Raw genomic sequence first — 25,749 nt, forward strand, 5'->3', positions numbered from 1 at the left:
AAGGCAAAAGGTATTTGAAGAACATTTAGTAATTTTAGCAATCCAAGACAAAATATTTCTTTCAGTGCCCAGAAAAACATGTATGTAGTGTCTTACACACCAGCCAGGGCACCCCAGATCCCACTGATGTAGAAGTAGTAATTTAATACAAATAATCCACGTTAGGAGTGCAATTTCATGCCACTAAAAAAAATGTCAGGGAAACTAAACACATGGGTATTTCTGTTAATTTCATTGAAATCAAATTATATTTGGAAGGAATAGTGCGAAAAAGAGAAATATTTTGCTAAAAACATTAGTGTCCCCTTTCTTATGGTGAAGGGTGGCATTTGGGATAAGAAAGGTAGGTACCATTACTATTGCTCTTACAAGTCTGCAGGAGTATTTTGTTCTGCAAGTTGCAAAACCACCCGCTAATGACTGCACTTACCTTTGGAGCCTTTTCTGGAACACACCAAAAGCTTTAAAGCAAAAAGTACATTGCCAGGATGAAGATATCACTGTGTCTGAATGCTTCAGCTAAACGCAACTGAGCTGATACTTACATATAGCACTTATCCTGAGTACAGATTTTAGGATTTTATAACCTTTATTAACACAAGGATTATCCAATTAAAGTGCTATTAGTTACTAGTGATTATGAGACTGCGCTGTCTCATTTAATACCGTCATTGTTGCAGAACTCTTCGCTCCCGACCTTAGGTAGATGCACAATACAGACAAAAAAAAGCATGCTTTTTGGCATTCTTTTCAACTCACGAAGTGCAAGTTGTGATACGAATCATTCATTTTTAAATGAAATTAGCTGTGGAATAAATATTTCATTTATGTAGAGGTATATTCCCAAATGAAAATAACTGACTGTAAATGCAAAATTCTCTTTTATTACTTACATTTTATTCATGCTAATTAATCATGCTAACTCATGCACTGTTAAATTCCATCGAAACGTGCACTATTAGAAGGTAGTGGGATGTACTACTAAGAGGAATTACCGTAAGAAGAAATTATTATAAAAATCTGGATTTATATGCATTAAAACTATCATGCTACTCCTTTTAAAAAATATTTTCATTAAGTGAAATAATGAAAATCATGCCATACTAGGCAGACATTGTATGACGTGTAAACAGGCATAAGCTTCATATGCAAGAACCATATGAAAGCTTACCTTAGATGACAATATACATTCAAAAATCCTTACTGTGTAACTAAGGAAGAGAGAGAAAGAGAAGTAACAATTTAATCGCAAACACAAAAGTAGAGAGAAAATGTTGAGTGAAATTATGCTTACAATTATGTCAAGATGACGTTTTAATCCTTAGTCATGTAAAATACGTAGGAATAGAAGCACAGGAAGAGTAAAAGGTAGGGATCCAGTTCCACTTCAAAATTATCATTAATATGTAAAAGCTATATTAATATGTACAAGTAACTATAACGCCTGTAATTAGTCTAAAAGATAGATTGGAACCAAATTATGCAACTGACATTTATGATAAAAGTTTCCAAACGTAGCTTCAAGGAAGCTAACACATATATATATATAGTATTTTCCATCAGGGGAAAAAAGCACACACATAACACTGAAGCATATATATATATATATATGTCGAAACTCTATAAGGCAAAATAATCAAGTACAGACTAATAACGTACCTGTGCACTAAAGTATGTACTTCGTCACATATCCACATTTACATTACTTAAAGCATGCTGTTTACTCTATAGGAGCCCTTACCTTTAATTAAACATTTTGACTCTATAAAACATCCATATATATATATATTTATATATGTGTATATATATAAGCACTCAACTTTGTGCCTATTGTAGCCATTTAAGATAAATACCTTAATATTTCAAACACTACAGAAACATTATCTAGCCTAATTTCTTAACATGTTTTAGGTTTAAAATAGTAAATTTGGATGGATAATATACTGGAGACTAGTTTCTGGGCATCTCTGACATTTTAAAACTGCACCGCCAATATTCTGGATTTGGGCAAGGTTACAAGCAAACACATTTCTATAGAAAGAACCAAATTCTCTGAACCCCACTGAACCTGAATTTAAAATAAGCTCCAGAGGAAATGGAGTAAAATTATATGCTTGTAAGTAAAAAGTTTCCAGTGATTTCAGTTGGATCAAGATTTCATCCTTAGATTCTGTAATGCAAGCTCAGGCATGGATTATCACTCTCAGCACTAACGTGTAACCAAAGACTATAATTCTGTAACAAAGAATGCCTTTTAAGCATAGTAAATGACTTTACGATACTTCTTTCAATAATTCTACAAGCTAACTGAGGGCTGTTTTTCAAATTTCTCTCTCCTGGAAATGTCTAAGTGTTCTGGTCAAAGGTAGTCACACTCATTAAATAAATCCTTTATAGGTACAGGTAGTTTTATGCCCAGTGGCATAGCAGAAATACATCTAAAACGTTTTTAACTCAGATGTTAAATACCCATATTCTTGATTAATTTGGCCTTCTTTGCTCATGTGACATAGACATTGTATGCCATGAGACACTAGCTAGTTTAATCTAAAAAAGCAAATAAATACACACTTTGCATGCAGAAAATGCGTTTACATGTGGAAAGAAAGGAAGGGAATGAAATGGAATGTCCAGAGGAGTATGCTTGTTATAAACCTGATTATTGCCCGCCAAGAAGAATGGTTCTCCTGGGTTAAATACTCCATGATATATCACTGCAGAATTAGAATATTTACAGTGGTATTTATTCGCATTTGAAATTCTTCCCAGTTGATCTTAACACCTTATTTTTTAATATTTCTTAAACAGCATCTTTGCTATCATCGACCTATTAGAATGATCACCAACCTTGATTTCACTCTTAAGATAAACATTCTCTAAAAACATTTGCTTCATGATAAAAGCAGCACGATGCTTTATCTGAATCTCTTCCTTGACCTCAGTGAAGCTGATAAGGAATCAGTTTCTTACTGCTTGTAATGAGAGATTTAAAGCCATAGTTAGGGATCTACCTCAAACTTAAAAGATATATATTTTGAATTTTCCTTATATAATATATATAAAATTAGATTCTGTGTATGCAGCATCTTTCAAGATATATGAGGTAGAGTTATTCTTTTGTCTAAGATCTATTTATATTTACAAAAAAAGCCATTGTATGTGCAGTTGTACTGAGCAGCTCATATAAATGCCATCTTTAAGTTCACTCAGCAAAACTGAAAACACAAGAATGAAGTACTGTCTGTCTGAAATAACATCAGTAAATGCAAACCCTTTTTTTTAGGACAGAGTAAGAATTCATTATTTTTATTTTTTTATTATTGTGCTCACAATCATCATTAATTATTTTTCAAGAAATGAGCGTTAAATTTAGTAACAACTAAGGGATTTAATTTGGCCCTAAAATACTGTAAGTGAATGCTAAAAAAGTAGAAGATTGATAGTATTCATAGCCAGAGTATTCATAGCTACTCAGTTGTTCAAATACTCTGCAAAATCAAAAATCCTAGACTGTTCTGTGAGCAGTTCTATGACATTCCTAGGACTGGGCTTACATATATGCATGATAAATTTCAGATCTCCAACACCTCGAAAATAGATGGATAAAATAGATTCTAGCCAACATAAGGAAAATTCACTTACTGCAATATATACTGTTGCATGGCATAGAGCTCTTTAGCATGACTTACTATGCAAAGATCTGTAAGAATAGCACTGTAGCTAGTACATTCACCAGATAGGCAGCATAGCCTTGAGCCTGTTGGGCTTATTCAGGCAACATTCAACGGCACCTCATCATTTTACAAATTCAGACCTTGATTGTTACTTGCTGGAGTAAAGCTGAACCAGTTTAAAGCTATACATATGAAAACAGACACACATACACACACACTGCAATCCATTTCCAGTGAGTCAGAAATCCGTAACTCTTTGTTCTGAGTCAGTGTGATGATCAGTCATCCAAAGAGCCCTCCTAAATGAACAAACAGGCTGGGAAATTTAAGAGAATGATAATTCAACACATAAGTCAATAGAAGAGTGAAATAAGATGCAATTATGTTTTTATACTCCGGCTGTTTAATACTCATTTGTGTCTGTATCGTACAGCAAACCCTGAGCCTACCCTGGTTTGCCAAGCTACAGCTGCTGCATTCGCTTAATCCTATTCTCTTTGAATTCATCAGCTGAACTGCCAGTCATGTTAAGAGTGTCAGCACTGAACCCTTACAACAGCTGTCCTGTGTCTAAGCCCTACAAATTGCTTGTCTAAGCAGTCTTCAAAAAGGAGTCTAAAGTAATGGCTAAACCTGCCAGGATGGAGAGAGGAATCTCAGCAAAGGTGACCACTCACAGCCCAAACCGTCGGGAGAGAACCACAATACCGAGCTTGGTGGGAGGAAGTGGGACTGCACCAGGTGGTGGTTGATAGGAGATTGGGTTCAGAAACCAACCATCAACTAGGGGAGGTGGTATTTAGGTTAATGAAGCAGCCCATCACATAACTAAGAAGAGAGAAACAACACACAGCCCAGGTGGGATCCTAACAGCCTGCATTTTTCAGGACTTCTTCCAGGTGTGATGCAAAACTAAAGTACTGCTCTGAGCAAGATGTCTATGGCATAGTATTCCATTTTTTCAGTTGATCTTTTAAAGTAAATAGGACTTTCTTTGAGAAGAAAGAAGGTGTTTTGAGTCTAGAAATGTCTATGCTACAAGCCTTTTACACCCACCCTCAGTGGTGTGGGAGGTTTTGTTTAAAAGTGGGAAATGCTGAACTAAATCTTGTCTAAGGGGAGTAATTCTTACAGCCTCATTCTCACTGTAGCAAAGGTATGTTCAGCTGCAACCCCAAAATAAGGTGCCAGAGAAATTGAGACTGTAGGATGTGCTGCAACCCTCAGGACGTGATGTAAAGCCCATGCATCTATCCAAGGCTTCCTGTGGGATGAATGATCGGGGGATACTTGAATCTGACTGAGGTGCTAGGGTGTGTTGGCAATGTTAAGAACTGAGTCAAAATCTCAAACTCACAGAGCTGGAAGCAATCTTGAGATGTCATTTAGTGCATATCATAATCCTAACAAATTGTACTGCTGTCATTTTTCTAAGCTGCTCTTAAAGTACCAAAGGCTGTACAACCTCTGCAGGAAATCTGCTCTAGGGCTTCACTGCTCTGTTGTCTACCCTAAATGTTTGCTGCCATGTTGCCAGATATAATTTGTTGGTTTTAATCTTTAATGCAGCCATTATGGGAAGAATCAGCTGTGAATGGGACAGGCCTGGCAGCCTGTGAACAGAGTGTATCATGTACCTTGCCCAAATTCCAACCTGTGAACAGAGTGCTCTCCATTTCAGAACGCTACTCAGCAAACTCGACTTATGAAAGTTAAATAAACATTTGTCAGCAAAAATCATCAGGGACTAACTGTACCTAGTAACACTTAATAAACAGATCTGTAGCTTTTTTTCCTAGAGACATTATTTCTAATTGACTGGAAAAGGATCTAAGCATTCCGAGCCTATTTCAGATACCAGTCCATAAATGTCCATGAATATAAGAAATTAAATTCCCCATCAGTATTGATCAAAGGCAAAAATCTATCCACACTTCTAACAAACACTAACATAAAGCAGCTTCCACTGCTGGTGAACAATTTCTTGGAAACTGTTGCATATTAAAAGAGAGCCTGAATGAAGACATGGTGTTTGTATTAAGCTTCAAAACCAGCAAACTAATTCATCCTGATATTCAGTGAAAAAAAGTTCCAAGATCAACAGAAGCATCTATATTTCACAACAGCTGGACAGGGAATTACTGAAGAGTAATATGTAATCCATGGCAACATTTAGAGTTTGGACTTCCTAAAATGGAGAGTTATTAGTTAAATTATTTCTTATCTTAAAAGTGTTTCACAGTATTCTGCACATTATATGTAAAAAAGTATTTGTAAAACAGAGGACAGAAATAAACAGCTTCTTGTATTTAAAATGTAGTATTTGGTTGTACTACAAGCAAAGTGCTGAAGACTAAGAAGTTGCAGCTGAGTGTAAACGTGCATAAGAACTTTAGGACTTGGGGACTTCGGAAGTTTAATGAAAGTTAGCAAACTAACTTGGCCTTTCAGAATGAAAAAATAGATCAAGCAGCCTTCTCAGGTGATGAGGTCTTCTGTTACACTGTGAAATAACAAGTTTGCTTTGATTAAGAAAACAATCATACGTCCAGGATGAGAACATCACCTTTTAAACACAGTATCTTAAAAATAAATAATGAAAATTAAGAAACATATTATGCATATTTTCATTACATTAGTTAAATGTTCAACTTCATAGACCAAATATTTATTGCAATGGCTTCTTGCTAGCAGATTTGAGCTGTGGGACAAGATACATCAGAAAATACAGAAAAAGGAAAGTGAAATCCAAAATAAACACAATACAATCCATAAGGATATTAAATATTATGGTTTTCATTATAGACTAGCGTGATGGAAAAGATATAATTAGGACCATATTCAGCTAGCCTAAATTCCCTCTAAATTCCTGAGTTAGACACTTCCTATCAGCTGGCTTTAGACAGCTTTCCTTACTTATAACCTCAAATTATTTTTTTCAGAAGTACTTAGCCTATTCCACAGTTGAAGCAAAAGCCTTCGGTGGGAGTTAGTCCAACTAAATATGACCCTGTCTTTTTCTAGGAAGTAATTTTCTGAAAAATATGGTCCTGAGATTATTCATTAATAGTCCAATCCAAATTCTATAGCCATTCCTGTTATCCCAGTCAACGCTAAACTACCTGGAATAGACAAAATGTATCTAGTAATGAAAATAAAGATATGTCTTCAGTTGTAGAAGGCTAACCTGCTTCGTCCTCTTTCTCTGTATTTGCAAAATCCATGGTTTTGATTACTTTGTTCTTAAAGCAAATACAGCTATTGTATCAACTAGCTTGTGTCCTTGGGAACAATACTGCTTTTTGCTACATGATTTCGCTAACAAACTACATTAAGAAGTTTTCCTTGGAAGCAAATATTCAGTTTGTTTAATACATAATATTAAGGCAGATAAAGACTGCCCTGAACTAATCTTTCTTCCTTCTCTCCTTTTCCCCTTGCCATTTCCTTCAGAGATCTGTCTCTTATCCAAGCTGATTTTTTTAATGTTTTCCCAAAGAGCTCTATCGCTGAGTCTTACTAGAGTTTGTCAGGTAAGTGGCATAGCTCTAAGAGGTAGTCTACCGTGTTGTCACTTGTGGAAAAAGTCCTTGCAATCACTGAATATGTGAATTGGTGTGGGGAGAAAAAAAGACAATATAGCATAAGCACAGCACATTGGTCCTCAAAAAGAAAACAAAACAATCAATATAGTTTATTTTGTCCTAACCAAGTTATTATTTTAATCTGTGAAAGTTAAAAAAGTTGTTTGAACTCCCTTTTGCATTTGCCTTGCATACTTTTGACTCCTGTGTAGATAGTGTTCAGACAAACAGGGCATTTGCAATGATTTAAAACCCTTACCTTTTACTTCCAGTTTGCAATCAACTTCTGCCTCTCCAAGTTCATTGACTGCTCGGCAGGTGTAAGTACCTCCATCATAGGGATTGGGTTTGCGGATCTCCAAGGTGCAGACACCTTGGTTGCCGAACATTCGGTACCTTGGGTCGTTCATTATAATGACTTTGTTTTTCAACCAGGTTATTTTGGGCTGTGGTAAAAACAGAAGAAAACCCACATGCACAAACCTATGAACTTAAATATTTGATCACTTTTTGTGGTGTTCTGTTGAAGTTGAGTAATCCAGAAATGACACAAAATAGATAAAACAGTGATAGAAAGGAAACTATAATTCTTAACTCAAACATAAACACAGGCTGCATCATGTATCTGTTTTTAAGCACTAGTTTTCCAGTGCAGCTCCTATCACATCATTAAAGTCATAAGTATAAGTCTGTTATCAACAGAAGAGGTGCTGTGTAATGATAGCAAACATCTGAGCGATAGCTTTTGACATCCTTTTACTCTTAAGTCAATAAAAAAAGCATGTTTTTTCACAGTATCGCACACAGAACAGTCAGAAACTGTGAAGGTGAAGAGTGAACAGCAAACGTGCTCTTAAACGCTCTTGAGTTCTCATTTTACTAGGTCAGTTCAGTTTTTCACAACAGAAAAGAGATCACAAGAAGACACAACTCGAAAGAAACTGGAAGATGCATTGCACAGTGGGTCTGAGAACCAGCGTAGTCCCCGGAGTATTCCTGCAATGCGCTTTCTTAAAGCATAATTACTCTTTCTAGAATGATTATGGCTTTATTTTAGTAACAAACTTTACTGATATATTAACTGTACAGCCGCTGTCAGTGCCAGCAGTCCCAGCATAGCCCAGTCTTCTCCTGAGGTTCTGCCCTTTCACTGAGTTATCTGTGGATTTAGAACTGTTATAATGCCTGTAACACGGGTAAGTAGATCCTTTTTTGTATTCTTTAGAGCCTGCACCACTCTTTTTGCCTTCAGCCTGGCTTGTGAGTGAGGCAAATAGTAAAAATGGTATTACAATTTTTATTGTCAGGTTAAACTCTTCTGTGTTTTAAGTGATACTGTTATGAGCCATGCTGTACCTTGGGGTTGCCCCGAACACTGCAGTTCAAAGTAGCGTTGTAACCAGCTACAGCAAACGTGTTGACTAGAGGCTGAGTAAACAACGGCCGTTCACTGAAGTCAAAATCGTCGTAAACTGGGTATTTGTAGACTTTACCTATGAAATGAAAATAAAACATTATAAAAAGAGTGTTGGCGTGTAGCTAAATACCCATGCATCAGAGTCTGAATCTGTTCTGATCTGCACTGCTTTAGGGACCAACCTGACTTTAGTAATTGCACTTGTAGGGGAGGCTGGAAGTGAGCCTGGGAAGTGATTATAGCCCTTGGTCACGCTATAGGGTAGATGTCTGAGAGCTCCTCTTTGTTTCCTGAGTAGGTGGTATACAAAATAATACACATTTATGCTGTGTCTTTGCCTGCATGCCCTGCGTGTTACAGAACGGGATGGATCCTGACTGATGTACTGCGGGATGCCTGCCTTGACAAGCCATGTTCACTCTGTTGCCAATTACTTTTCACAGTTTGTTCTGATTACAAACTGGCTCTGTATCTGAAAATCTATTTTTCTTTCTGCTTCATACAGTGCACTAACAATACAGATACCTGAAGGGATGTAGTTTCTGTCCAAGGAAAATATGGTAGTAAAATCTAGTTTCTCACTGCCACTTTATCCCTGCTCTGCAATGGAGATTACCATCAATAAATCATCTTCACCCACAAACTAAACTGGCATTTAAAACAGCTGGACTGACATCTATTCCTGTGCACAGGTATCATCAAACATCTTTGCTTCACTGACGCCTGATCCAAGCTCTCGTACTGACTTTAGTGCAGCTTAGGCCTGATACTTGCTCTCATGACAAGGGCAAGTTAGCAGTGATGAAAAACAATTCCTATAGCCATTCTTTTGTTTGTGATCCCATTTCTAAAAGAGAGGTAGTTTTCTTTCTAATAATGGAAGTGGGGTCCAGTACCCTGGGCCTTCAGTCCTTCAGCCTGTCACTGTGGCTTGTACAGGTTGTCTGTCCTCTGCATCATGGCAGTCATGTATTGCTTTCTTTCAGCCAAACTGAGGTAATCTGGATTGATTTTCTTCCTTTAAACCACCTATTTGTAGAATTTCCCTTCCATAAAGGGGCGGTTAATTTTTTTTTTTTTTAAGTTTACAGTACCATTTCAAACTGACAATTTCTGAAATGTCAGGATTTCTGACCGCAGAATCATAATTTGTCCAGCTCCACCTGCAAAGGCTGTGAAGCAGGGGTTACGCTCGTCTGTTGGATCCTGCCTGAAATGCACAGCTGATGCCGAGTCTCCACTGGGAGGCAGTGACCCACCGCTTCTAACAGAACAGCTTCTTTACTCCTCTTCCAGCTCTTCTCAACTTAGATCTGCCAGTGGTGACACGAGTATGAGATCCAAGATCGTAGATGGGAACATGGGAAAAATGGGAAACGTGGGAACATGGGAAAAATGTCCCACTCTTGATTAAAAAAAAACCAACTATGAACGATGTGGACAAACAAAGAAGTCCTAATATGAAATGTCGGAGCTGTTACTTGCACCTGGTCTTGGGGCTAGGAATGCATCTGAATGCTTTAGAGATAGGGCCTTTGCCTCTAATCACCTTCCAGCCTCCTAACACACCCCTTCCCTTTGACAAGGAATGGATAATTAGCTAACCATCCTTTGCAATCAAAGCGCTTTCTTTGGTCATCGTTGCATCCTCACTGAGGCCGCACATGTTTTCAGCGAAGATCCGGAAGTAGTACTCATTTCCTATGACGAGCTCGTTAATGGTGGCACTGGTGCGGTGGTAGTGCTCAACTACTGTGAACCATTCCTGAAAGACACAAACACAGAGAGTAAGCTTCCTGCACCCCTCAGCCATTAACTCTTTGGAAGAATCATCAAGCTTGTAGGAGTAAGATTTTTCTTTTAAGGGAATGTTAATGGACACTAAAATAGTGAAGCTGTGAATAATTAACTATTCTGTCTGAAATAAGTGATAATGAGAACACCACAGAGCTCACTGCTGAGCAGTGAAGGCCAAATGGAAAGTGAACCCTACTGAATTGTTACGCTCTCTTAGCTGGGAGGGTTCGTTTTAGGAAATCCAATATTACAAAGGTTGTATTGTGTGAGGCAAGGTAGGCTCCTTCACTCCTAGCCCACACTGCTAACAGAGAAGGTACTGCTGCAGATAAGAAAAGTAGTAGTATGTACTAGTCTGCAGTAACATGTACTTGCAAGAGGCCAATGCACTAATCTACCCCCTGTCCCACAGGTTGAGTGTCCATGAGAAATGTCATTTTACGCAGGTGGTCCTCTGCTATCTAAAGGCTCAGATGGGGAGATGGGTTTTAGCGCTTTAGTCTTGCAGCAGTAACAGGATGTGTGATTTCTATCCTAGTACACAATACCTAAATAACAAACTGAGATGAATGAGTTTAATGCTAAAAATGCAATTAATATAAAGTGCAATAGGACCTCAGCAATGTTTTTGCTTTTCTTTACTCTGCCCTACATAGCATTCTTGCTTTTCTAAAGATGAACTTGTGCTGAGTTCCCTGTGCCACAGTTTGCACTGATATCTGGTCATCTTTAAGAGCCAAAGTGCCTTTTGGGAAAACAGTTCTCTGTAGAAGGCCAGCTGTGCCAGAATTGCAAAATTCAACACCATGGAGAATACAAGGACACTATGACCTGAATGATCCATGACACACTGGACCTTAGACACTGTTGTTGCTTCCTCCTTAACACAGTGATTTAGAGACAGGGGACGTCATTGCTCTGGTCGCTGTACAGAGACCATCTCTTCTTACAGTCCGAAGAGAAAGCAAAAATGAAGGATGGGAAGGGAAATAGTGGCACAGGAAGAATGAATTGATCAGACCATGAAGCAGATGAACATATTAAAGGGGGGGGTGGCAAAAAGATTCCCTTAGATAAGGCAACTCCCAAAATATTGTCCTAGATTTCCAATGTTTAAATTTGCAATAAGTGTTAAATGTAAGAATCCAACTACTGACTTTTAAGGAAGTGTAAAATTCATGTTAGTTTAATGAAAATAATAAACATCTCTATATTGCACTTTTCATCTGTAAATCTCAAAGCAGTTTACGAGTTACATATGTACCATTTTGCCATGGATAGTAAGGAGTGGCAATGACTTACACAAGATGACGTTACAGGTTTGAAAACAGCAGCACTACATTTTGATTCTAGTAGCAACCTGCTGACTTCAGAATTAATATTTTTGGGTTTTATTTTCTCTACTGAGATAAAGGAAAAAAAGCAGAATTACTTCCCTCAAATCCACCTGTCCTTTCCTTTTTAGTCCTCCTCTTTTGCACTATCTGAAAACATTTCAATTTTTAGGCTTTAGATACAGTGAACAGAGATTTTTAGAATTTTTAGAGATGCCTTGCAGATTTTCTGAGCACTGACTGATCAGTGCTTTGTCCACCTACATCAATTTAAGCATGTAAGGTTTTTCATTTTTAAAAGGGAGAATTCATGAGTACATCAGCCTTTTAAACATCACCTTATTACTTACCATACTCTTCTTATCTGCTTTTTGAATAGTGTACCCAGTAATGGCAGCATTGCCGTTGTCTTTTGGTGGCTTCCATGATAAATTTACATTTTCTCCCCAGACGTCCTCAATAGTTACAATCTCTGGTGGGCCTGGGCGGTCTGTAACAAAAATGTGGCAGCTGACATTTTCCACTGTTTGCTTTCTCTCTCTCTCTCTTTCCTACACACATCTTCCACTTAGTTCGATTTCTCTCTCTCTTTCTTACAACATGCACATGCCAAAACCAACGTCAAAAGAAAGCTGACGTTGCAAAATAAAACTTTCCAAAGTTAAGACATGTCAGAATTGTGAAAAACTTAACTTGACCATTTTGTCAGTATGGTTTCTAATATGCATGTGCTCTTTAATTGCATAAGGACATGATGTTTTGGAAAAGTTAAAACCAGTTGAAGATGTGTTCCTAAAAGGCAAAGTCAGACAATCATTATATAGGCTGTGCTACCAGTTTTGCCTATTATGTAAAGAAATAGATCGGTAAAAATGAAAAGTAAGTGTGTTTTCTTGTCTGTCTTTTCTACTTTCATGTACTTTCAACATTTAGGATTTCTTCCACATACTTGTGTCAAAGTTTCTACGAATGTACTACTGTTTCTGGCTATGGATACCACTCAACAGGAAAAAGCTTGCATCCTGGATAGGCAAGAACATGAAAAGCATAACAGTGAAAAAAAGAGACTGACATGTTCCAACAGGGACCTGCCATTGTGTAGGGAGGTTTACTTAGAGACCACAAATCTATAGCCAAGTAATTGGACGTGGGAGTTATCACTGTCAAGAAAGATGCTTTTTGGGATTCCTCTGCTTTCCTATAGCCTTGGAATGGCTGGAGACCGCTTCTCTGGCATGCATTTATTTCTGTTTCTCAAAACATACCAACAATCTGAATATCTATCGTAGCTTTGTCCTCCAAGTTCTCTACTTCCACTTTCATGTCATATTCTCCAGAGTGGCTCCTTTCTGCCTTTCGGATGAAGATGATAGTGTCGTTTTCAGTGTTGCGGATGTTGATTTGGTTCTTGTCGATTGGAGAACCATTTTTCTGCCATGATACTTTTGCCCTTGGTCTTCCCTGTAAGAAGCCAGGAAACAATTTGTATATGATTTTGGAAGAGAAAAGGGTGGGAGAGAAAATGGGTTTATTTCCCATTTTTCCCAAATGGGAAATAAAAAACGTCCTGAAAGAAGCTGAGAATTCTTTTTTAAATCATACAGCGTTTGAGATGCAATCATATTAATTCACCGAAAATGCAGTTTTCTTTCTTTTTTTTTTCTCAGGAGCCTGAAAATATTTGCAAATTCTGGCTCAATTGGACAATTAACTTTCTGGCTAAATTTGACAATTAATTTCCAGTTTTCTAAAAAAAAAGGAGAAAAAAACAGAAAATGCAGAACAAAGTATTTCACCCTCTGGAAGTGCCTACATTCTCTACACTGCCAGTGAAAGAGGAAAGTAGTGGACTAAACCTCCAGGGATCCAAAACTCTCTTCTTTCGTTGCAAGAGCTGTTGGAATAGTTGTTAGGTAGGCTGGATTGACATCTCTTCTGTGCCGTTTTTATGGGCCTAGAAGTGCCCGATTTAGGTACTTAAATCAGAGTGAATTCCACATGCTTTACCATGCGATTTGCGGATGCTGTCCAAAAAAGGTACTCTCACACCTTTTTGAATGCCTTAGAGAATAACCATAGAATATTTCTTTAATTTCTCAAGAGCAGTGTGTCTTGCAGTGTATTGCTGACCAAGCTTTTATTAGGGTTTTAACAGACTCGTAGAAGCCAGATTATGCCCACCCAGTATCTTTAGGTGTGCAGAGATGAAATAGAAGTTAATTATGCCGTAATTCTTGTATTCAAAAGAATAAGGACCCTGCAAGTAGAGAGGCAGTCACTGTTGCAAAAGGTATGGGAATAAAGGTTAACACGATGCTGTGGGAAAACATGTGCTATATCCTTGGAAAGAGTCATATTATAGCTGTGATCTCAAGGATTCAAAAGTTGCAGTTTCTATAGGAGACAGTGAAACTCTGCCCACTCTTCCTCTCCCTTTTCCTCTCTCAAGACAAGAAAAAGATTAAATGCTACAGCCCCACCCTTGATACCATATCTAACTACTGCCAGTGTAACCACTTTGCACTGTGCAATCAATTATCTCACATGTAATGTCTACCAGGAGGATTTATAAGTGTCCTTTGGATTACAGATGACAAATCAGTCTGTCTAACCTAGTTACCCAATTCATTAATTGGCTTAACATCATTTCTTTGAGACGTCAAAGCAAAAGCTTTCAAGCACCTGTGTCCTTCTGTGTGCTTCCACATCTGCTTAAGTTAACTCACTTGCCGACCAAAGTTACGCAGAAAGTAGTTAAAAAGCAGCAATATAAGAAAAAGTAGTATTTTCTTGTCGGTGTTTTTAGTTCTTACCTGGAAAGGAATAACGAGATTCACAGTTTCTCCAACTCTTCGAGTATAGGTTTGTTTTAAGTGTCTTGGTAGACGAATCTTTGGAGGTTCTGAAAAAAGCCAAAAGCTTGTGTTTGACATTTATCTTCTTTTCTGACTCAGGCAGTACTGGTGGGCATCAGTATAAACAGGACACTCTGTGGTGTACAATTCCCAGGAGTGAGGAATGAGCGAGGCATCTTAAATTTCTTGGTCCCACGATGTTACATTTGGTACACCATTGGTTTTCGTAACACCAAATGTTATGGTGGTGGGAATAGATGAGAAACTTAGTGCAACTCAAAAAAAGCAACATCAAGTTCAAGTTCTGGAGAAAAAAAGCCTTGAAAGGCTGAGCAAAGGCTTGGAAATGTAACAAATAATAAGAATTATGAATATTTTTAAAGACGGTTTCATGATTTCTAGCCACTGCACAATGGCTTTGTAAGGCCATATCATCAGTTTCCAACAAGTAAGTATTAGCCTTAAAAAACCGAACTAAGTATGGAAGCAGAGTATATTTGTGGGTGAGCGTAGGCAGGAGGATCTTACCTATCACTTCCTTGACTAAAATAGGCTGTGGGTGGTACCTGGGCTCACTTTCACCAGCAGCATTCACAGCTTTTACTCTCACAAGGATTTTCGCGCCAGTCGGCAGGCCATTGATAGTAAACTTCGTTTTGTCTGTCAGCTCCGGGTTAGCCACGATCCATTTATCAGCTAGTTTAGGCAAAAGAGGAGGGGAGGACGAATCGAAAGAATAGGGAATTATAAATACATCCACTGCACAGATGAGCAAAATTACAGAACAGTAATAGATTCATTATCTTCTGATGAATACCTCTGTGTTGTTTTTCTAATTATGCTATAACATGGTATTGATTCACTTCAATCATACGTAGGAAAAATGTTTCAAACCTTTAAGGGTTTCTGCTGATTATATATTTATATTTAGAGAAATAAATGTTTTTAGAATGTGTCTATCATTTAATTTTCAGAGAGAAAACTGATTAGTCTTTAAATTCAGCTGACAGAAAACAAGGGGGACATAGAGTATATTTCCAAAAGCACTCTTCATTGCTTTAACAGCTTCCTTGGAGAGAAATGGGTTTTACAATTAATTTAAATAATATCACAACTAGACCAGTACTGAGTACCCTTGAAACTACCAGACCGCAGAAATAAAGAATATTTACAAATTGCAATGAAATGCCATCTCTCCTGGTGCCTTTAAAAAAGGAAGGCTGCGTCAGAATTACTCACGTAATTACAGCATTCTTGGATTTTTTATCGTACCCCTAGGCAGTCGCATGTAATCCACAGAGTGATGGAAACAGTACAGTCTTTCAGAAAAGCTTCAACTACAAATGATACTTTCTTTTCCACCCTGTCCTCTAAACAGATCACTTTAACGGTGCTGGCACCTTGACATTTGGAAGTCAGATTCATGCAGTAGCAAGTCAGCATCAGTACCTTCCACATCATATAAAGATAGTGTTATAATACTAGCACAGAAGAAAAGAGAACTATTATAAGCTAGAGAGCCCTGCAGACTTCGCGCGCAATACTGTGGTACATTTTCATAACTGTGGGTCTTACTTTTAGGAATTAAGTTCTCCTTCAGGCTGCTTCTTTCAGCTTCTAGCAGAAGAGGATTGCAATCAATGACTGTTTCTTGAACACCTCCCCCTCCCCTTATACACAGACTACAGCAAATTCTGTAGACTGTTGCCCCTAAAATTCACTCTCAGAAATTTATCTTTACTTTTCTGAAGAGAGTTTTTCTTTCATTAAAGAAGATTTATATTTTTTGTCGAATACTGTACCTTCCGGGTTAGAAGGTTGCTCCACCAAATCCTCAGACACATCTGTCGATGTGATACCTTGTGAGAATCCATCTTTAAAATTAATCAGAGACACCCACTTTCACACAGATGGAGCATTTTGTCAGTGGTTAGCAATTCCTGTTAGTAAGTATGCAAAGATAGATACTAGGCTTTAAAGATTTAGAGGACTGGTATTCAGGGAGACTGCAGGGAGGAAAGAGATGGGAAGAGGGCATCTAGATCAAAGAACAGTTATGCATGATGCTCACAGGAAAGCTAAAGGGTAAAGGAAGAGGAGGAAATAAGGTTGGGTTTTTTCTTTGGGCCTGATCACAGCCCTGGAAAGAAGAAAAGAAAGAGACAAAAGGAGCATTTGGAAGAGAGAGAAATGAAACAAAATGATGATGAGAGAAAGTGTAGGAGGAAAAGAAAACACATCATAGAAGAGAGAAGAAATTCAGAGAAGAATTCTGAATAAGAGACACAGAAAAAGAGAAGTCTAGGAAAAAGACTTGGGGAAACAGAGGAAAAGAACACATTTAGCTAAAGGCAACATAGAAATAAAATTAAAGAAGGTCAGACCCATGGATGATGACAGATATGATGTAATACCTAAGGCTTTATTTCTTGGACAAAGCTATGACTGCCCTGGCCTTCCTGGAATCCTGGACGTGGCTATTTTCAGGAGAGTAAAAATACTATTCTAGTATCTGTGCATGGTCCTGGATGGGTACACTGGCCAACAGAGACTCTCCGAAGTGCTTAATTACTAGCTATGAAAACAGATCATCTGCAGGTACAATGACCTTTTAAAGGCAGATAAACATAGTGTCCTAGGAAAAACTAGGGCCAAGCTCATCAGACTATCCTTGAAATGTCAAACAAGAACCAGTCGGCAGCATGTATTACTAGGAATTGACTTCTCCAGTGTCAACAAGATTTGGTCTATTCCACATCACCACAGCAAGAGGTTCAAATTGGATGTTGTAAACTAGCCCTGACAAGGGGAGTTCTATATTCACGTTATTCACACCTATGCAATGCTGGATCCAGATATTCATGATGAGACTCCAGTTCAGTGATATACACAGTGAGCTGTCAAAGGTGCTACCATAGTTAAGGAAGTCCAAGAGTCCACCATGTTGACCAAGTTATGAGGGTCAGACTAAAGGCAAATACCAATTTTTGCGAAGCCAAACCAATGCTCATGGTACGTGATTCTTCTAAATTATAATTATATATATATTTTGTCTTCCTATTTTCAGATTGTGATTTCTTGTAATGATTGCTATGATAAGGAAGTCTCAAAAAAGCCCTCTTTAAAACTACTTCAGTAACAACGATGAAAGAATGGAGAAGGTAAAGCCAAATGAGTTTACAGATAACTAACTAAAAGAAAAGAACAGCAGAATGAATATAGACAGTTATAAAAAGTACCTTAAAATTAAAAAGAGTTATTAAGCAGTAGAGAAGAAATTAGTTTGAGGCAGAACAGGCACTGGAAGGACTGAGAAAAGGAGGCACTGAGATATTGCAAGAAAGAAAAAAAGGACTGAACACAGAGAAAAGGAGGTATATTCCAATAACACATCTTTTTTAATTGGTATCTTCTATTAAACTTGCTTCTTCCTAACCATTTTCATAACATATACATAAATGTCAATTTTGTGTATATAAATGTATATGCATATATAGGAGGCATATATAGATATACATAAACACTTAAAAAGCTATGTAAAATACATTGTACCCATTGTATTTTAACTGAGGTGGGTAACAATAAAATGACGGAGTTGACTGCCATTTTGTTGTATCTTCATATGTTTTAAACCTATCTGAAAAAAAGAAAGTAAATAAATTGTTCCGTTCATCAGGTATAGAATGATCTTCTGTCTAATAGTCCTTAAAAGATAGATTTGGAAGATTCCTCTGAACACCATAGTTTGCATTAGTGTATATATATATTTCTTATGCTCTCTTGTCACCTAATTTGGAAATTACATACTGTAATGTCAAGGGTTTTATGACAATGACATATTACAAACACTTTTAACTTTTCCCCCACCATCCAACCAATGCTAAACAGAGCATAATATAAAGCATACACTGAAGTCCTCACATTGACAGTCCCCTTTATATTCCCATACATCTTGCCTGTGCAAAGGAAACGTTATAGGAATGCTGCATCTTGATGTAAGACTGCATGCTTACTCGTTCTGAGCTGTTCTCACAGCTCCCTCCCAATATACAAGGAAAACCCTTCCTACCATTCCAGCTGTGTCTGCCTTCAGGTAATCTTCTCCAGACCTCTGAGCTTCTTGCAGTCTGTTCCTGCTCCTTACAGATATTCAGCTCAATACTACAAGATGCTGAGTGCTCCTGAGAAAAGCCAGTGGTTCTTCTTCACTCCCTCTCCCACTCACCTAACTGAGAGCTGAGGACACTTTTGTGAACGACTGTTTTCCTGGATTATCTGAATCTGAAACACGTGACAGTGTGAATGGCAAGTTCTGTCCTCTACCTCTTGTCTCCAGGCTGTGGACTGCATTCATGAAAATGAATGCCTTTCGTTGAAATAAATGCCTTTATGGGAAAAGGTGTCCAACTCATCACTTGATTTACACACAGTTGAGAGCAGCAGCTAGCGGAGCTGAAGGTAACTGTGTCCCATTTGTCCAAGCATACAACATTGCTGGAGTCCCACTGATTGGCATTTGCCCACAGGGGCTGGGTATTGCACATACCACTCCAGGCTATTTGATACTTACCCAGGAGTTGGTGGATTTTACTTTTTGAAAATAGACTTCATTTGAGGCCAACTCAGAAGAAAATCTGCTGGAAAATACTAAGATTCTGCTGCTTGATCACCAAAGACTCTTAGTTGTAAAATATACATTATATTTCCCTATTCTTTGTTATTTTACTCTCATAAATTTATTCAGTCTCTTACATCTTTATCTTTCTCCTTCAGTTCTGTGTAGATTTATGTCTTAGATGGACATAGTTAAAGGTCCTGTATCTAACTACACCAAAATGTTGGAAAAATTCAATATCCAGACATGAACTTCGCATGCCTAGGTAGCTTCTCCAGCCAGCTATTGGAAAGGCTGTCTGTCCTCAGTATTGGGAACTGGCACGTGAAGTAGCCAATTAGTAATATGTCAAGATAGGGATTACCACACCGAGGATCTCCTCTCCCTAACCCAGCCAACCTGCACATATTTTGGACCACACTTACAGCCATTCATTATTTCCTATTCATTCGTCCATCCACTCTTTACTGCTTTGACTCTTCATTTAGCTCAAAAAAGAGGACAGTGATTAACACGGTACTTGGTACACTACAACAGATTATATGGCTTTTGGTTTGGATTTCAGATCAAATATAAGATGGATTGAACCACAATCAATGGGCCGGATCTGGAATACAAACCAAAGGAAGCCTGAACAAAACCCTGGTGCTTGAGTTTTCTGACTGTTTAGTCTCTGCCTTAAAGTGAGAGCACCTGGTACCCGTAGAGAAAAAATGGAGAAAGTCTTACCTACTTTCTCTAAGAGTACATACCACTGTTGTTGTCACTTACTTCCTTCAAAGCAGTACTCTACAACATAGCCGTCTAACCCTGCCGCTCCAATGTGGTCTGGTGGCCTCCATTTCATTGTAACTGAGGTATCAGTCACTCCATCCACTGCCAGGAGAGTTGGTGGACTGGTAACAGCTGAAGCAAGCAGGCAGCGGGGAGAAGGCAGAAAATTGTATTTCAATTAAAGGTTTACATTTATGGTGTGTATTCCTCTAATTCAGCATCAGAGGTGACAGGCTAAATCCTGCCTACCAGGCATTTCCAATCATCCCTGGCACGTCTTTCCCAATTAGGACCAAACTAGGAGAAGTAGGTACCTCATCCCATATCTGCTCACAGCCTAACCAAAAGTTAAATTCCTCGTGCTGAGGCGTGAGAAGGACAAAGAGCAGTGGAAGGTAGAGCAGAGAAGTTGTGAGTAGTGTATTCTACAACAGCAGGTATTTTCTGGCAAAGGAGAGCACGCTATAGCAATAACAGCCACCTTCTTCCTCTGCATCGTTGGGGTGCTGCTGAACACAGGGGGAACCTTTGCTGGCCTACAGAACAAGGCACCTTTCTTTCACAGGGACTTGTGATTGTCACAATAGTTTGAAAATTCTGTTTCTTTATATGAAAAGGCCACCAAATTAGTTTGTCACTAGGGAATGACAAGGCCCTCTAGCTGTTACATTATTATAAAGCAGTAAAAGGACATGCAGAATAGTATAAAATATGACCTAGCCTAATCTGGATTGTCTGCAAAAGGATATTGAAAATATGTGATCCCTTTCTGCAAAAAACAACCAAGACCATAATCCATCATCTTTATTAATTCTGTAATTGCCAGTAGTTTGACTCTGTTGACTTAGGAGGTACCTATGATATACAAAACCATGAAAATATTAATTCTGGTCCTTAAAACGTATTGACCATAGTGTATCAGGATCACCTATAGCATGTCACTGTTTTATTGCAGTGCACCATTTTTCTGTCTATACATCCTTGTTTCTTGTTTATAAAAGACTATAAATCCTTCAGGGATAGACATATAGTTTATGTAGCACCTAATAAAGACATGTCCTGAGCAACACAAGGGTAACAAGAACTACAGTTATATAATTAGATGACTGTAATAATGTATGAAGGATAATTTTCTAAATGCATACCTATTTCTATGCTCTAGTTTACTTACCTAAAGGAACAAAGGACTTTGAAGGCATACTTGGTTTCGAAATGCCTATTGCATTAACAGCAAATACACGGACCTCATAAGCAACACCTTCAATCATCTTCTTTGGCTCAAAAGTCGTTTCTTTACACAGTTCAAAATTCAGCCTCATCCACCTGGAGCTTTGTTTCTTTTTCCTTTCAATGAAATATCCTATTGACCGAACAAAATTTTATTATAGTAAGTGGTGGCAGAAAGCTCAATAATGAGGGTTCTATTTTTTGACTGGTCAATAGTGTTTTTCCTGGATACACCTCAGTATCTCCTTCTAGCCTCAGAGTGGTTTAGGGGTTATTGTTAAATTTCCCCTATTGCAAACTATCTGATAGTCACCTATTTGGCTTTCATAGCCACGTACAAGCTTTGTTTAGACTTCTCTTACAACACCACTGTACTTAGTTCAGAGTGAAAAGGGCCTGATTCTGCTGGCCTCTGGGCCCCTCTGACTCTCCTCTTGGTTCAGTATATTAGAAGATATTCCAATTTACTCAGTAAATTGTTTCTGAAATCCCTGCTAATATTCAAACAGGCTAACTGTTCAAAGTTTGGTATTATAAGAGGTTGTCTTTCAAGTAGGGGGATTGATAATGTGCCAACATACAAAATGACAAATCTCAAAGCATTAGAAAAACAGGTATCTGATAAAGTCGAAGATTGGGTAGAACATTTTTGCAACTGGATACTCAGAGTACAACTCTCCAGGGCCTGAGCTAAACTTTGATCCTATGGTGTCCATTATTTGGGGTTTGTTTCTCTTGTCTGTATTAGAGCATCACCACAAAAAAAAAGAAAAGTATGTACCTAAGATGGGTGATCCACCATCATTTGCCGGAGGTTCCCAGGTCATAACACACCAGTCGTCACCCACCTCAGTCACATTTGGTGCCTGAGGAGGATCAGGGACATCTGTTGTAAACAGAGTAAACATTATTATTAAAAAAACCCCTTTCTTCTTTTTGCATAGGTGGAAATAAAAAATGTCAAATAAGAAACAAATCTGAATAGTTTTCGAAGTGCAACAGGAGTTCCTAATGAGAAGGAGAGAGAGAAGGAAGGTCTTTGTGGATCCTGGCAGGTGGTTGGGAAGGGATAAGTGCCAAGCTCTTCAGCATAGCCAAGACATTTGAGGGGCACTTGAGGTGGTAAGACAGGGCCCACAGCCACATGGGGAATGGAGAACGGAGAGCGTTAAGGGCAGCCTGAGGCAACTGCACAAGCTTGGCCCTTGCAGTGTGAGGTGGCAGCGGGGTGATAATTCACTCCTACTCAAATCCCATGCTAAGCTCCTGTGTCCTTCAGTAACACTGGGCCTTCGTATTCATGCACCTCAATTCCACATCTGAAAATGGGGAAAAACAGGGAAATGGAAGTTTTCTGAGAATCTACAACAGTTTGGTACCTAGGGAGGACAGCATCTACAGAAGAGACCCTTCAGATAGAGGAAGAAGAATTTGTCTCTTGGGGTGCAGAAAAGTAGGGTTCTTCAAGGAGCATTTATTGAAAAGGGCTGTGATAAAAGACACGGCTCATGTGCACTGTTCCACATGACTTACCAACAACTTTAATGTTGATTAGAGCTGTGTCCTCTCCAGCCTCATTCTTTAACGTTATTCTGAAAGGACCTGAATCTTCCCTCTCAGCTGTATCAATGACCAGACAGCTACTGTCTGGGTATGTTTCTGCCCGTATTCTTCCACTGTCTGTGATATACTAGGAAACAAAGGAAGCAAGGGAAAAGTCGTATTTTCTGGATTTGAGAATCAAAATGCTCCAAAATCAAAATCCAAATGCAGTACAGGACACTTCAGCAAAAATACTAAAGCAACCATAAGAAAAAACACACTAAAGCTCAGAATTTCGGTTACCTAATGATCACAAAAACGACAAAATATCTGAGGGACTTCAAAATACGGTAACTGTTTAGTTCAGCCATTGCATCTCAAAGGAAGAGGCACTAGGCTTACTTGTCCTGTGAGCAAGGACATGCTCTTGTCATCACCAGCTGTCATTAATTTGATGGAAAGAGAGTAGTGGATTCTCCCAAAAGTCAGATCGAAATGTAATTCGTTCAGTTTAAATGTCAGAGTGATTGTAATGGTCAGTAGTTCGTCCTCACAGATTTCAAATGCTGGCACATATTTTGGAGTAAGAGCTCTCCTAGAATAATTCCCTATTTGGACAAGTCCACAGTGGTGATACTACAATTAATATTTGAAAAATAGTAGTCAGAGATTTGACCAGATAGGTCTGACGAATCTAGTAATAATAATGTTCCAGTTTCCACATACCACAATGAAATTTTAAATGTGAAAAGTGTCTTTTTGGTATTACACAGCCAGGGATTGATCTGTACAAAGTTTTGCATTAAGACACCAGATGCAAGACGCCAATTTGCAGCCTATTGTTTCATTTGAGACTTGACACTCCATCAGAATTTATCATTCATTTTCCAAAACCAGACCATACCATAGCTTCCTGTCAAAACCTGGCAGCCATTCTGGGCAGTATGTACAGAAGAAGTAGCCATTTGGTAGATTTTCACTAGTTTTCTTCTGCATCTCACATGTCCCTCTCCTTTACAATTTATTTATAGCAAAACCATATTTTTTTCCTTCGTTAATTTCAGCCTTTCCTCAAAAAGACCCAAAAGATACTACATAATATTTATCCATTTTACCATTCATTTTTGAGCGAGGAGAGTATTTTAGAGGAAATGCATCTCCTCCTTATTTTCTGCCATTAAAATCAACGTCTTCAGAAGACTAAAGGTTATTTTTTGAAGTAAAAGGCCCCTTGTTAAGCTAAAGACACGTGTATAATGACAATGTACCTTGTCCCCTTTACTCCACATGACTTTTGGAGTTGGTTCGCCAGTGATGGGGATCTCAAGTCGTAGTTTGCTTCCTGCCACTACTGTCACAGTGTTATCTTCCCCAAGACCATCCAGGTGGAGTTTAGGAGGATCTGAAAAAGGAGAGATTGTCCAAATTTGCCATGTGGCTGCCACTCTGAGAGTTCAGTGACCTGGCACAGGTGTACATCATAGAGAAACATGCTCTATGTTTTGTATTTTCCTGGTATTTTGGTATTTTTTGTTTGGAAGAAAATTTGTGAAGAAATTTTTTTTGTAGAAAATAGTTGTCTGATGAAAAATAAATCATAGCACCATAGAAATTTTGGCATAGTAGGACCATAAAAAAAATCTGTCTTCCTGAGGCAGAATTATGCATATTTAGGTAACTTCTGAGAGAGATTTCCTCTAAATGGCTCTTGAGAATTTCCACTGCAGGCTTTCTTCCACACCTGGAGTTTTCACCCTTCAGACATCACTGTTCTTACAGTTTAAAAGTTTTCTTAACCCAAATCCTTTTTCTGAAAATGAAATAGTCACTTTTGTTGTACCGCATGTGTCTGGCGAACAACTGATGAATATCCTCTTACAACTTTTTTTAATGTATTGGAAGATTATATCTGTGAGCATCCCCTCCAGTACCCCTTCCCTCTTCATTCTCCCTAATCCCATTTCTTTCAGTTTCAACTACAAACCATATTTTCTAAAACTCTGGCCATTTATATTGCTCTCCTTTTGACTTCCAAGTCACTGGTTGCAGTTAAAAGCTAGTGAGGTATCATTGTGGGAAGAGTCAATGACTTGTTTTATTTTTGTTTGAGTGACTGGGATCATTAACAAGACTTCTGTTTTGCTGAGTGAGTAAAAACTGATCAGAAACATTTCACTCTCTAGATATAATTTGGGGTATTTAGGGAATATGTACCTAATTCACTAATCTTTTACCAAACCAAATCACATTTTGAAATGTCAGCAAGTCAATTCTTCAAAGACAACAACGCTGTGTATTTGAAAAGAGGAGAGCAACAGCTGTTTTACACAAACTCTTAGCAGTGGTTTAGGTTTAGGAATTCGACATCAAGTAGCTTTCCCCGGGAGCTCCCCCAGGCTTGTAAACTATGAGCAGATCCTGAGCAGAGGCAAAGCGCTCTCCAACTAGCTCGCACTTGACCAAAGCAGCTGCTCTGTTTTCTGTGGTAGATGCCTACTCAGAGGAAACAAAGTGATTGTAATCAAGGATATTTCGCACTGCTTTTAATTTCAAAAGGTCAGAGAAAGAGATGTTATATATAAGTCATTGTGCCATATACTTACCCACAACATGTACTTTGCATGGAATATTAATATTATAGGCATCTGGTACAAACATGTATTCACCCTCATCATCAACAGCAGCGCTTGCTATAACAAATCTGTGGATTCTGTAAAAAATTGAAAAAGAAATCAGTGTAAATTATTTTTGAAGACTGCTTGAAGCTATAAGGAAAAATCTGTGAAAAGTTTAGAAGATCTATGCAAGCGTGTAAAATTACTGACTAAAAATCCTTTGCTGGCTGCTTAGTGGTATTTTAGCTGATTAAATACTTTGTGATTTGTACAAAATATTATTGAGACAACCACCAAATAATGTAACCAATTCTA

General features: G+C 38.2%; 1 protein-coding gene across 2 annotated transcripts in view; it reads right to left on the reverse strand.

Annotated features, from left to right (window-relative positions):
* Positions 1-25,749, reverse strand: part of MYBPC1 (myosin binding protein C1) — a 42,790-nt gene that overhangs the window by 1,393 nt on the left and 15,648 nt on the right. Inside the window, exons 11-27 of one of the 2 annotated variants that reach the window (XM_075157631.1) lie at positions 25,423-25,529; positions 24,088-24,221; positions 22,811-22,967; positions 22,059-22,163; positions 21,222-21,410; positions 20,048-20,182; positions 16,464-16,535; positions 16,237-16,278; positions 15,190-15,357; positions 14,620-14,708; positions 13,072-13,267; positions 12,157-12,296; positions 10,281-10,440; positions 8,615-8,751; positions 7,518-7,704; positions 2,656-2,714; positions 1,172-1,211 (exon numbers count right to left, since the gene is read on the reverse strand). In XM_075157631.1, the coding sequence (XP_075013732.1) occupies positions 1,191-1,211; positions 2,656-2,714; positions 7,518-7,704; positions 8,615-8,751; positions 10,281-10,440; positions 12,157-12,296; positions 13,072-13,267; positions 14,620-14,708; positions 15,190-15,357; positions 16,237-16,278; positions 16,464-16,535; positions 20,048-20,182; positions 21,222-21,410; positions 22,059-22,163; positions 22,811-22,967; positions 24,088-24,221; positions 25,423-25,529 (2,098 nt within the window). In that variant the 3' untranslated portion in view covers positions 1,172-1,190. Of the gene's footprint in view, positions 1-1,171; positions 1,212-2,655; positions 2,715-7,517; positions 7,705-8,614; positions 8,752-10,280; positions 10,441-12,156; positions 12,297-13,071; positions 13,268-14,619; positions 14,709-15,189; positions 15,358-16,236; positions 16,279-16,463; positions 16,536-20,047; positions 20,183-21,221; positions 21,411-22,058; positions 22,164-22,810; positions 22,968-24,087; positions 24,222-25,422; positions 25,530-25,749 lie in introns of those variants that run through there. The other variant, XM_075157637.1, reaches the window with a different exon arrangement.

The sequence above is a fragment of the Calonectris borealis genome, chromosome 1 (genome assembly GCF_964195595.1).
Source record: "Calonectris borealis chromosome 1, bCalBor7.hap1.2, whole genome shotgun sequence".
NCBI classification, from domain to species: domain Eukaryota; kingdom Metazoa; phylum Chordata; class Aves; order Procellariiformes; family Procellariidae; genus Calonectris; species Calonectris borealis.